Here is a 13,989-nt window from a genome sequence, read left to right on the forward strand (position 1 = left end):
GAATAGGATGCTATGGAGTTACGAAGATGAAGAAAAAATTAACAACTTCCTTTAACAAACGTTTAATTTATTATTAGTTCTACGATGATGGTATGGAGTTTGTAACACACTACATTAAAAATGATTATCAGCGATAATTAACATTTGTATATGTCCCAAAAGCCTTTAGTGACATTGATTAATGACATTTAACAAATGCCGATATTCTATAATAATTATCATAGGCAGATTTTTTATGCCAATATGTAGAAACTAAAATCATTTTCAAGTAACCAACTGTAGGAATAGATTAGATTTCACATAAATAGCTACTTCAGGTATGAGATCAAGGAAAGAAACATAATCATTCAGGTAGGAGTAATACCTTCAACAGAAGATGTCAATGTAACTAATCGTCTGCACGAATGTAAAAACGCTGTAACACCAGTTTAAACCAACACTAGTCAGCTGTAGGAATGTTAATGAAAAATGTAACTGTTACGCGATAATAAATAGACTGCGGTAACTCAACCAGTCATCGGATCTATTGTGACCAAACTGGTGGTGTTAACAGGGTTACTTTTTCTCTGATTGAGTCTTAGAAGCTGATAATATAATGATACGGTTAGTGCTGTTAGTATTCCCCTCAGTCTAACCACAATAAACCGGAATTTCTTACTTATCGGAAACTAAAACTGCATCAGGAAACCCTGGAGAACCAGTACTGCTGTCAAAGACTGTTGTTGTGGTACTGCACCCATTTGCATGGGTAGTTGCCTCACCACTGCTGCTGTTTGGAGGAGCACTACCTGTATGCCTATCACCAGTCTCGTTACCATCAGAATCAGTGATAGGACCTTCATTTTCTGTGTACATACTGCAACCATTCCCCTGATTATTGTTTTGAGAAGCATGACCCTGAGATGTACTAGTTGATGACAAAATAACACCACGAGTGGATGAAGCACCCAACGAACTAGAAGCGCCATAACTTGCATTTAAATTATAGAAATCACCATGCCCAAGATTCTGGCTGCTCCACTGGTTTCTTGTGGCACCAGGCAAGCTGTTACCATAAACAATGCTGGCCAAAGATGGATTCATATATACTCTAGCTGCCCCACCGTAGAAAGTATAAGGATCATAACCATAACCATAACCATAATTCAGAGCTCCATAGCTGTTATAGGGAGTGTAACCACAAAAAGCAGGCTGTGGGAACCTAATGGGATCAGAAGAACCATAACCCGGGTAACCTCCACCATAATTATTGCCAGCGGGATTTGCTTCTTTTGGCAGGGCACGTTTTACCTCCACTATCCTATTTTTCAGTTCATGAAAGGTTTTATGAAGAACTCTATCAACAGCATCTTCTGAGTCAAAGGTGATGAAACCGAATCCTCGCGGGCGACCAGTGTTTGGGTCAAACATAATTACTTTATCTGTCACATTACCATAATCTTGGAAGTACTGGCAAAACTCTTCTTCAGTAAGGGATGAAGGTAGCCCACCCACAAATATTTTTCTCGTTCTGTTGTTGAGATTGCGCATTACCAGTCTTGTATCTTCACTGGCATGAGGAAGTCGCGATCTCAAACTCTGCTGTTGTGCTCTTGGTAAAGCCCTCTTAGCTTCAACCTGAATGGAAAAACTTGAGTCTAAAGTGAAAATAGACAGACAAGTAAACAGGCATTTCATCAGCAAGAAATTCCAATGTGGTTTAGCTGAAGCCAAGCTACAACATCACAGCCGCCAAGCGGGATTTTTCATCAACTTTAAACACTGCTAAGAACTTTCAGAATATGTGACTCAAGCATATCCACTAGAATATCATGTCTTTGAATGGTTTCGGGCTCAGATAAACATATCCAATAAAGAACAAGAAAATCTAACAGATTACTCCTTTAACTTTGCATAGAGTTGACAACATAGGCGCAAGTGGGATGTCATCATGTAAACGAATAACAAAAAGTCATCTAATCAGTGTTCCCCAAAAGAGTGAACATCACATCATCAGAAGTTGGGTCCTTTCCTTGAATGAATATATTACAAAAAATGGGAAGTACAAAAAACAGAATCCTTCATTATCTAAGGAAATTTGTCTTCACTGCCCTGCAAAAGCAAAACTAAACAAATAATACCCTACCCTTACCCTTGCCTTCATAAATGTGATGGTTTCAACAGAAGCATTGCACAGCTTTTAATCAAACAACCTAAAAGATAAGTTACAAGTGAAAGGAGTGTACATCATTAATCATACCCACCATTTGGAAAAACTGACTGAAAAATGGATTCAAATTTAGAGACAATGTGGTATAATACACAGGTTATATAAACACTTGGAGACGAAATTGAAGTCACGGCAAATGCCTAGACACAACACATCCTGATGCAACTAATGACAAAATTCCAAACTGCCTTATGGGAAAACCTTAACTTTGAAAGCATTCAAACATAAATCAGTTGGAAAAAAAAAACTCAATTGAGATCAATTTTGAAAGGCATAATACATAAATGTGTTCTTTAACTTGGTTTCAACGAACATCTATTCCCTCTAACTTCGAGTCTCCACAAGCAAGCACTTAAACTTATATAAACATATTCATCCTACATTGCAATTTTGCGTCATACGTAGTGTCCCACGTGTAGCATGTCAGGTAGACACGTGCATTTATTTTTCAATTTTATACAAGTTTAACTGTACACATTCAAAATTGAAGGGCTAAAGCCAAGATAAAGGGCGATATGTATTATGTCATCTTAAAAAGTAAAAAATGGTAAGGACTGAGAGTGTGTTTGGATTGGCTTTTTAAAAGTAGGATATAAGCTTAAGCAAAAAGTCATTTTTTTATTGTCTTCTTCAAACACCACAAAAAAAAACACTTCCAATAAGTCAATCCAAACAGTCTTAAGGCTACAGGTACAAAACTGATAAAATAAACCAACACCCACATGAAATTAGCAACAGACAGATTGAAGACGACAAATTTTGTAGCTAAACATCAAAATTCATATGGATGATCATGAAATTGGAAATGTTACTTACCGGACGGCCATCAATAGTGTGTTTCTCCTGAAGAATGGCATCAATAACAGAAGGATCGGAGAAGACAACAAACGCGAATCCTCTCGATAAGCCAGTAACCCTGTCACGCATGATTATGGCATGGGTAACTTGTCCATAATGGGTAAAATAGTCTCTTAGCTTATCTTCCTTAATATCCCATCCTAATCCACCAACAAACAGCTTTCCTTCATCGGAATCCATCTTCTTCAAATTCTGAAAAACAACAACAACAACAAAAAGAAAAAAATCTCTCTTCTGCTGTGTAATGTTACAGTTTACGTATGTATTTTCTGTGGGTAAACAAAGCTTTTGTGGAATTCATCGCTAGGGTTGGGGAAAATGAAGATCAAAAAAATCAAATTGAACAATTCTTTTTCCAGATTTAGGGCAGATTTGGGAATCACACTTCAAAATCGTATTCTAACTGAAACTGCAATACTTTTTTGTGTGTGTTAAATGGTTAAATAAATACATTACTAACCTAACCAATTCTATTTTATTTTATTTTTCTTTTACGAATATATTTGTTTCTTTTTTTATAGTATGGTGTCACATGTTAATGCCACGATAGATACTGATTTATGATATGTTTTAATTGAGCATTTGAACATGTGATGAAGTGTTTTAATTAGACATATAAATTTATGTATGTTCTCAAGAGTTTGTTAGGTAGCTGAGTTAACTATACATAAACATTATATCTCTTAAATAGTATGATATGGTCTTAAAAGTCCTAAAAATTTGTGAGTATTTCCTAATTGAAGTTAATACATATATAATTAAAGAAGAGGAAGGCCCTTTCTTTCGTATTTCATTTGTCGTCAAGCTTATTGCTAGTATATCGACTAGAGTCAAGCTTTTGACTGTCATGAGATTTAATGTGGTTAATTCAAGATGGTTGTTACAAGAAATATAATCAGGCTTCTTATAGTTTGATTAGTTATGATTCGTAGTTATATGTTAGAGTGAGGAAATAGGCGAGCGAGAATGGGAGAGGGGGAAAAGAAGTGAGCAAAATGTAAAGTGAGACATAATTGATTTGTATATCTAATCAATAATTGTATTACAAATAAAATTGATACAAATTAAATTATTTGTATAAACATCTAGCTATTGAAAGGAGGACGAACAGCGATATTGGGAGAAATGAAAAAGGGCGAGCGAGATTTGAAAAAGAGATTAGAGAGAGACTCAAGTGATTTGTGTATCTCATCGATAATTGAATATATGTCCGATAATAGTTTCACAAATACAATTAATTTTTATTGATGAATACAATTATATCAAAGACTATGTATTCAATTCACATTGCAAATCAACTGCATCAGGTATATCAACAAATATAATTTGTATCAAAAAATATAATTGTATCATTGTTGTGCTTCGTAACTAATCGTATTTGCATTCATGTGTTGCCTTGTGTATTATATATTGTGTTACCATGTATGTTTGTGTTACCATTTGTTTCTATAAGTGATTATTAATTGATTTTTTTCCATTTGTATTATTGATTGTTACTGCTATGTTGATATTTTGATGAGTTGACAACTTTGAGATGATAAAACTCCAGTTACCCCAAGAATTCTTGCAGATAGGGGGAACTGGTGAATATGTTTGTCATCATCAAAAAGGGAAAAAAATGTTATTTGTAATTTTGATGATTTGACAAACTCAGGGACCTTATGAAGGAACCCGGTTCTTGGCTCAATATACTTTTTGGCTGTCAGCTGGAAAAAGTACAAAAAGTTGGTGCACAGTCTCCAACAGTGGCAGAAGTGGCAAACGCGCCAGAATCCTCAGCCAATGGGATTGTTTTACGTTTTGTGACCTTTATACATAAACAAAACATCCTCATATTCACAATTAGTTTTTGCAACTTGAAAAAACACATTCAAGAGCTCTTGCAGAGGCCTAGAAAATCAAAGAGAAGAAATATTCAACAACAACAGAAGCTCAAGTGAACATTGTGTAGTTGTTTGGGAATACTTTTTTTCGATCTTACATTGTAAACTGATCCTAAAACTATAAAGGAATCAGTGTGATTTGATCTGAAATTCTAAGTTAGTTGAATTAATTTAGTGGGCAACCTTTGTGTTGCTTAAAAAATTCTAAATCATAAGTAGGTTAGTGGTTTAGTGGGCAGTCTGTGAGATTGCTTAGAAAATTCTAAGTTGTCTAGAGTGATAGCTTAGTGGGTAGAATAACATCTAATTAGGCTCATCAAGCAATGGAGTTATTGCTTGTTGGTGAGATTATAACTTTTTCTCACATTTTGTGTAACCGATTTCCTTTTGCTTGTAAAGATTAGTGAAACGGTTATGAAAATCATGTGAGACAGGTCGTGGTTTTACTCCCTTGAGCAAGGAGGTTTTCATGTAAAACTCATATGTTGTTAAACTGCATTTACTTTTTGTTATATCCTTATTTGTGTGTCAAAGGACCTGGTACATTGACAGATAGTGAACGCAAGATTCTAACAGTTACCAATTGTATTGTATCATAGAGAGGGAGGGGGGGGGGGGGGGGGCAGAGTGACTAGCAAAAGTCCAGAGAGAGGAGAGACATTTGCCATAAAATTTTAGTTATAACTATAAATCGTAATTCTTTTAATTATAGTTATATATAATAAATATATATCACATTATAACTTGTTGTATAGCTTTTTCTTAATTTAATATTTAATAGGCTCTTGAGAATTTGTGCAAAAAATTCTCAAAACATAAATTAAAAGTGTTCAATTGCAATACTTTATCGTACGTACATATGTTCAATTAAATAGACAATATATAGTTAAAGTATCAAAATGAAATTTGGAGAAAATGGTCAAAAGCCCCCCTCCCAAATATATAATCGGATTCCCAACTACATGCTCATACTTTACAGGGGAGGTCCTATCATCCTCATGAATTTTATAAAACTGAAATTATTACATCCCTAGACGCTTAGCTGGCAAAGTGAGTGTATTTCACTCTCTTTGAGAGAGTGAGCAAAAAAAATTTAACATTAAAACTTTATTTTTAATATCTATTTTTAAAAATATATGTTTTTTAAAAAATTTATTTATTGTCTTCTTCTCCATAGCAATAAAGATCAAATTCATCCACCATTCACCATCTCTAAACCACCATCTTTAGTGGATTCACCATGGTTGATTTCACACAAGTTTTTAAAATCTCATGTAAGAAAATTTTATAAATCATTCAAATCAATTAAAAGTACAATGAGATCTATCTATATCACCTAAAAATGAGATCTGGATCATATTTGGGGAGAAAAAAAATCAATTTAGGTTCACATCAAACCCAATCGAACTCTCAAATAAGTTTTCTTTTTTATTTTATAGATTCTTTAGTTATCAATCTCAAATCTCAAGCAACAAATTAGAAATTTCTTCCTCATTTTTTCGAAGAGAATCTGCACTTGTTCTTCCTCTCTATTTCACTACCCTTACTTTTTTCAATTTTCTTCTCTCCACTACTACCAGTGAAAAACTACCATTGTTGCTTCCTCCGACGAAATGTCACCATTGTGGCTGCCTCTGACGAAACGCCACCATTGTCACTGCCTCCGATGAAATGTCACTGCTGCGTCTGGTACACCACCATTGTCGTCGCTTCCGGCGAAACTCAAAATATCAGCAAAAACCCTCTCACACCTCCTCTCATCTCTCTCTTGTTCCTCATAATCCAATTTTGATGGACTTTGGTGTTTAAAGTAATGATGAAGTTACTTTAGAAATTTGAAGTGATTGGGAAAAAATTGTTTAAGAATTTGAAGAAATTGGAAGAGTATAGGAAAAAGAGAAAGGAATTATAAAAAAATTAAAAAAACAATAAATTAATTAAATTTCTAATTGTCGAACGTGTGAAAATTCACAAATCAATATAGATGTGGTTGTGGCCTTTCAAGGGTGTAACTATTTCAGTTTTAGATAGTTTAGAGGGGGTGATAAGACTCCCGTAAAGTTAAAGTATGTAGATGAAAATCCAGTTATAGATTGGGGGGCTTTTAACCATTTTCTCGTGAAATTTGCTAGAAAATTTAAGAAAATAACTATGTAATAAGTCCCGTAAAAACCTTGTCTTGTATTTCTGGATAAAATTTTGTTGAAATTACTCTTACCAATCTCAAATATTAGTTTTTTTAAAAAAAAAAGAATAATAATAAAATAGGAGAAGGGGAAATGGGAGAAATGTATAAAAATTTAAAGAGTACTATAAAATCTAAATCACTATTACTTGTCATTTTTTGTTGATTCCCTATAGAAAAATCAATTACTTATATGGAAGATGAGAAGTTCACACAAAAATATAGAAGAAGACATTAGAATCAAACTCTTGATCCCATAATGAATTGAAATCCTTGAATTCTTCCATCAATTTTTATTCCTTACCTTTACCGCGGTAATTGGACAATTTGAGTTAAATTTGTGCGGATCATAATGAGTTAAGATAACAATCTGGACCTAACTCATTTTAAATTTAGGTATTTTTCCATGTATAATATGTTAGTATGATAAAATATAGATTTTTTTTTAATTGTCAATGTCATAACACCCTGAGTCAATATTAGTCAAAGTTGTAACAAACTATAATTACCAACTTACCATACCTTAGAATACTGAAACCGAACTTCAGTATACCGAACCATACCGAGTTAAATTGATATGGTAATGATATAGTATTTTTAAAAACGAATACCGAAATTACAGTATCTAAAGTTTCAAATACCGTATCATACCATACTATGTCCACCCCTAACTATAGTTATCTCTACCTTCTCAAGATAGGATAAAGTTGCATATTCACTATCCTTCCAAACCACGCTTATAAAATTATATTGGATATGTTATTGTTGAGATACGATAGATCGGTGAGTGGAGGGGATTAAATAATTTTAAATTGGGTAACTAGGGCCAATAGGATTCACACAAAAACATCTTCAATAGAAAAATAGAAATATAATTTTTTGAAAATTTTAATATAACATCCAAATCGACGTACTCTTTGCTAATACAGTATTAGCTTCCATGATGAAAATTTATTTTTAATTGACATTTAAGAAAAACATGCCCTCTTAATTGCACGAATAATATTGGAAAATTTTGAAGATGTATTTATAATACAAAATCTGAAAAGATTTGAAAATCCTTATAAAATTTGGAGAATAAAAGTATTAAAAGGGAGCCTAATTTTAAGGGAAGTGGGTGGCACTATTACTTTTTCTATATAAAAATGTTTGGAAAATTAAATGAGTTTTTGACTAACATTTAATATTGTATTTATTTGCCATTTGATACAAAGAAAATTGTAATTTATAACATAAATTTACTTTTTAATTATAAAATTATCAACCACATTAATTTTAAAAAAAAGGAGTTTCAAACAAATTTAGATTGAGGAAATTGAAAATAATAAACAAATCAAAATGGATTTCCAGATATGCGGTCACATCACATAAAGAATTAAAATAGGCTCATTAAAATATTAAATCCAAGTATGAACTATTTTTCTAAGAAAATAAATAAATTATAGTTAGAAGTTTGAATAAGCTTTAATGGATTAAATATTTTTTATCCGAATAATATATTTATGTTAAAAATCTACTTACAGCATTTAAACATTCTTCTAAAATCAGAAAAGAATTATAAAATTGAATTTTTGGCTCCCCCCTCATGTCATTTCAGGCAAATATTTTGTTCAATTAAACCAAAAAATTTATACTAAATATATCAAAATAAACTTATATATGATAATAATAATAAATAATATATTCAGAATAATTACACAAAATAAGATTTAAAAAGATAAAATTACGCAAACCTCGCTACAAGCAATATTTTAGACCAAACAACACATCTTAAAAAAATGAACTTTATCTCATTATCGAAATAGCATTTTCAAAATTAAATATGACGATAATGGCAGGTTTTTGTTCTGTTAAATTCACTATCACAATTATATAATCAAGAATTTAAACTCAAAAAAGCAAAAAACCCACCATTATAATAATAATTTTATTTATTAATTAAGAATAAAAAGGCAAAAATAAACAGCTATGATTAGTAACGGTCACATTTGCCTCTTTTTTCAAAGTAAAATAAACCCCTGTTTGCCACTCTGTCTTAAGCCCCTTCCCCCCTTACCAATTTTCTTGACCGTTTCAATCCAAACGCTCCTCCTCCTCCTCTGTAATCATGAGGGTTCTCGGTTGATTTCTTGCTCCACCATTCTTGGCTGGAAGAGAAACACAATCCCCCCAACCCCCACTCTGAAAACCAAGATTTGAATCGTTTTTTTTATCTGTGTAGATGGGTTGTTTTCTTGGGTGTTTTGGTAGTGATAAGGAAAAGAAATGCCGGAAAAACAGGAAAAAGGTCATCCCTCGAGACCAAGTAAGTGTTTCTGAAGAACCCCTTTTTTCTTCTTTACGTTTACTCCTTTGTTGTTGTTACCCTGTTCCCAAGTTCTGCTTTTGAAGTTCTTGGGAAGGGGGTTGTTGAATTTGTATCTATTTTGAGCAAAGATTTCATCTTTTTATCATGGTTGGGAGTTGGTTTAATTTAACTGGGGTTAGGGTTAATTTAGTTGATGATGACGGGAATTTGACGGAGGGTCTTTCGTAAATAGTCTCTCTATCTTGCACGTGGTAGTGGTAAGGTTCTCATACGCTCCATCCTCCCAAGACCTCACTCGTAGATTTCAGTGGGTATGTTATTGTTGAGTGTACCATTTATTCCTGTTCCCAAGTTCTATTTTTGAAAGAAGGATTTGAGCAAGATTCCAGCTTTTATAATGATTGGGAGTTGTTTTAACTGTGGTTAGGGTTAATTTAGTTGATTATAATGGGAATTTCTTGATTAGTTGATGATGATGGGATTTTGGCTTCGGGACTTTCGAAAACAGTTTTTCTATCTCCATGAGGCAGTGGTGTAATGTCTGAGACCTTCCCCAGACCCTACTTGTGGGATTCGACTGGGCCTGTTGTTGTTGTTGTTGAGTATATCATTTGTTATTCCTGTTCCCAAGTTGTTATTCCTTAGTAGTTACCCTTTTTCCCAAGTTCTATTTTTGAAATTATTGGTAAGGGGATTGTTGAACTTGTCTTGTATTTGAGCAAGATTCCAGCTTTTATCATGATTGGGAGTTGGTTTAACCAAGGTTAGGGCTAATTTAGTTGATGATGATGGAAATTTCTTAATTAGTTGGTGATGATGAGAATTTTGGACGAGGGTGTTTCGGAAGCAGTTTCTCTATCTTCATAAAGTAGTGGTAGGGTCCTCTCCAAACCCTACTTGTGGAATTTGTTGCTGTGGAGTGTACCAATTTTTTTTGTTTTCAAGTTCTGTTTTTGAAATTCTTGAGAAGGGGATTGTTGAACTTGTCTTGTATTTGATCGAGATGACATCTTTTATCATGATTGGGAGTTGGTTTAACAAGGGTTAGGGTTAATTTAGTTGACAGTCTCTTGCACTCCATGAGGTAGTGATAGAGTCAGCATACACTTTACCCTCCCTAAAATCACTTGTGAGATTTCACTTGATATGTTGTTGTTGCGTGTACCATTTTTTCCAGTTCCCTAGTTCTATTTTGTATTTCTTGGGAAGGGATTACTGTATTTGAACAAGATTCCAGCTTTTATCATGGTTGGGAGCTGGTTTATCTGGGGTCAGGATTAACTTAGTTGATGACGATGGGAATTTCTTAATTAGTTGGTGATGATGAGAATTTTGGCCGATGGTTTTTCGAAAACAGTTTCTCTATACTCTATGTTGTTGTTGTTGAGTGTACCATTTGTTCCTGGAGTTTTTTCCTGGGGGGACAAATTAGTAGAGCCATGGTTTTTGTATTTCTTTTCTTTTGGTGATATTAACAAACAATGTAAAAATCTAATATTGTGCTGCAGAAACATGTTTGTCAGGATGCTCAGAGAAGCATTATCTCTACAGAACAAAGCATCACAGAGGAACCCTCTGGGAGCTTGGTTACCGAAGCGCGGTGAGTTACTGAACTTGGCTTTTTCTCTTTTTCCACTTTATCTTACAAAGTTAAATGATATGGGTTGCTGTGACATGCAGAGATAGGCCTGAGGAGCAACTTAGCTTGAGTGCTAGAAAAAAAGTCACATTTGATTCAAAGATCACTACTTATGAACCTGTTTCAGTTTATGAAAGTACAGATTCTTTACCTGAAACCAAGAAATCTGGTGAAGAAGAAAGAGAGGAGGAGGGATCTCTTGCTAAATCAAGCAAGTCCAGCTCTTCCTCTGAAGGGGGTTCTGTCGTTTCTAGTGTAGGATCATATCCTACAAACCACAGGTATCAGAACTGTCGAGACAGTGATGATGAAGCTGAGGAGTTTGGCGACAGTGACGTGGACGAAGAATGTGATCTGGATGATGATGAAGACTACGGGGATTTCGATTGTGAAGGTGGACAAGTGTGGTCTGAATCAATGGTGGCTGACAAGTACTTTCATCAGATGAAAGAACAGGAAGTGGATAGTCCTAATTTGATGTTCGGTGTCCCCGAGAAGGAAACGAGGAAGGGTGAAACAAAAGGATATGTGAGAGATAGGAGTGCTTACATCCATCCTGTGTTGAACCCTGTAGAGAACCTCAGTCAGTGGAAAAGTGTTAAATCAAAAGCAGCAGAACCCATGAAGCTACTGCCACAGAAGGAAAATTGTACCGCAGAAGTAGAAGGGCCTCATGCTTCGTTCAGTTTAGAACCTACATTTAAGCAATCATCATTTAGTTTTAAGACAAAACCTAAAGATCAAGAAATTGGGGTTGATGCTAGTCTTTCAAATTGGTTGGTTACACCTGATACCACCAAGAAGGCAGGGTCCAACGCGCTTGAGACTGTTACATCAGAAAAAAGCATGTCACAAGGTTCTAACTCTATGATGAGCTTTGAAGACAGGCCAATTTTAGGTGTCTTGACAGTTGAGCAGCTGAAACAGCATTCAGCAACTTCCTCCCCGAGAAAATCACCCTGTCGAAGCCCTGATGAGATGCCTATTATCGGAACTGTTGGTACCTACTGGAATCCCTTGGGATCTGCTAAAGACTCTGGGTCAGTTTCTTCTTTTAAAGGCATACCAAACTCGACGAGCAAGTACAGAGAGGTAGAGTTGATATGAAATTTTTTCTTATTAATGATGCAACTCACCATCACTAAGTACTAAGTGGTTCTCATGATAATGCAGGATAAGAGAGTTAATTGGCACTCCACACCATTTGAGGCAAGATTGGACAGAGCCTTGAAAGAAGGTGCCACAGAAGCCTCTATAGCTTGATAGATTATTGTATATCTAAACTGGCACAGCAGATTGTGAAGCGAGTGCGCGACTCTTCTTGTTACTATTGTTTGTGTTTACATTTCTATACAATTCGTGGATTTTTCGTGTGTATGGATTATGGGAAAACTGTTTGTTGTAATTCTTTGTAACTATGATAAGTGGTGATGCAGTGAACTTATTTATTGCTTGTGTTTTTCCCTTCAAAAAATTTCCATGTTTTGCTTCCTTAATATAGTGATTAGTGATGAATGAAGTAAGATTAACCTAACCACGAAGGTCTTATTAGTGAAGATCACCAGACTATATTATGTGCTAAGTTGTGACTTGTGTAGACTCTTCACTTCCGAAGTTGCACCTGTGTGTCGAATTCTCCACAAGTATACTACTTTTGGAGAATCCAATACATGCATGTTGACATTTTTGATGAGTTCGAGTGACAGAGATTCTGTTATAATCACACCTTTGCAACTGCATGACAATTCTGGTGCTTTTGTTTGATTTTAACTAGTAATTTGAAAGGACAATTTATAGGGATGCTTTTAAAGCCCACAAAGATTTAATGGTTGGTACTTGGTCTATATTATTCGGCTGAAAAGGGTTTAAAATATTTTTAAACTATGTGAAGTTGAATAAAAATTTCTATTGTTAATAGTTGATCTAAATATGTCTCTATCATTAATACTTTGGTCCAAAAGTATCTTTACTGCTAATAGTTTGATCCAAAAATACGTTGTATTTAATGGGTTAAAAATATTTAGTTTTTTTTTAATAAATATATTTTATTTCTGTTCTTTCAAAACACATTTTATTCCTAATAATAATATCACTTTTAAGAGATCTAATCTTGTTTCTTTTCTGTTAAAATCACTTGAATAAATAAATAGGAGATATTCTTTTTTTTCTTAATTTCATTTATTAACTAAAATAGAATAACTATATGCACCTTTTTAACTGACGATATAAATCATATATATAAGATCATAATATTTCACTTCGTCATTAATTTTGATAACGATAAAATAAACTAATAAATTAAAAAAATGTATTTCTTAATCTATTTTGAATTGAATTAGTGTAACGACCTGTTTAGTCGTTTTGAGCAGTAGATTTTATTTCTGGAAAAACTGGCTGAGACGACGGAACCCACGACGGACCGTCATGGGCACGACTGACCGTCGAGGGTGTCTCGTTCCAAAATACTTAGAATTCTGAAAATTGGGTACTGAAATCGACTCTCTGAACTTCGTAACGGAATGGCAGGACGGACGGTCGTGGGCACGACGGACCGTCACAGACTCTTTAAGGGAATTGAGTCTTTGAACTCTGTGACGGAGCAGCAGGACGGACCGTCGCAGGCACGACGAGCCGTCACAGGCTGCATAATCCCAGGCGGAGTCGGATTTCTTTAATGATTTAAGGGACGTTTTTGACTATTCCGGCTTTAATTATAAAGTTAGTGGGTTAATGTTAATAAGTCTAATTACTTGGGGGTTAAAAGAGGTAACCTTGAGTAAATTAGTGGGTTATTATTGCCATCTTTTATTCTTAATTATATGCTAATTAGGGTAAAAGAAAGAGGGTTTAAATAAAGAAAATAGAAAGAACAAAGAGAGAGAGAGGATCGAACGTGAAGAGGAAAAC

At 34.3% G+C, this 13,989-nt stretch overlaps 2 protein-coding genes across 2 annotated transcripts; one reads left to right on the forward strand and one right to left on the reverse strand.

The window, feature by feature from the left end:
- Positions 1–325: 325 nt before the first annotated feature.
- LOC101247161 (heterogeneous nuclear ribonucleoprotein 1) lies at positions 326–3,529 on the reverse strand. The gene is made up of 2 exons (XM_004247455.5): positions 3,026–3,529; positions 326–1,617 (listed from the first exon to the last, which is right to left on the reverse strand). The coding sequence occupies exons 1-2, from the start codon at positions 3,245–3,247 to the stop codon at positions 655–657; spliced, it is 1,185 nt and encodes a 394-aa protein (XP_004247503.1). The 5' UTR covers positions 3,248–3,529; the 3' UTR covers positions 326–654.
- A 5,580-nt stretch (positions 3,530–9,109) lies between these two features.
- LOC101246864 (uncharacterized) lies at positions 9,110–12,663 on the forward strand. The gene is made up of 4 exons (XM_004247454.5): positions 9,110–9,440; positions 10,952–11,043; positions 11,124–12,174; positions 12,256–12,663. Exons 1-4 carry the CDS (start codon positions 9,357–9,359, stop codon positions 12,343–12,345), a joined length of 1,317 nt encoding a protein of 438 aa, XP_004247502.1. The 5' UTR covers positions 9,110–9,356; the 3' UTR covers positions 12,346–12,663.
- The last annotated feature ends 1,326 nt before the right edge of the window (positions 12,664–13,989 follow it).

The sequence above is a fragment of the Solanum lycopersicum genome, chromosome 9, assembly GCF_036512215.1.
Source record: "Solanum lycopersicum chromosome 9, SLM_r2.1".
NCBI lineage: Eukaryota > Viridiplantae > Streptophyta > Magnoliopsida > Solanales > Solanaceae > Solanum > Solanum lycopersicum.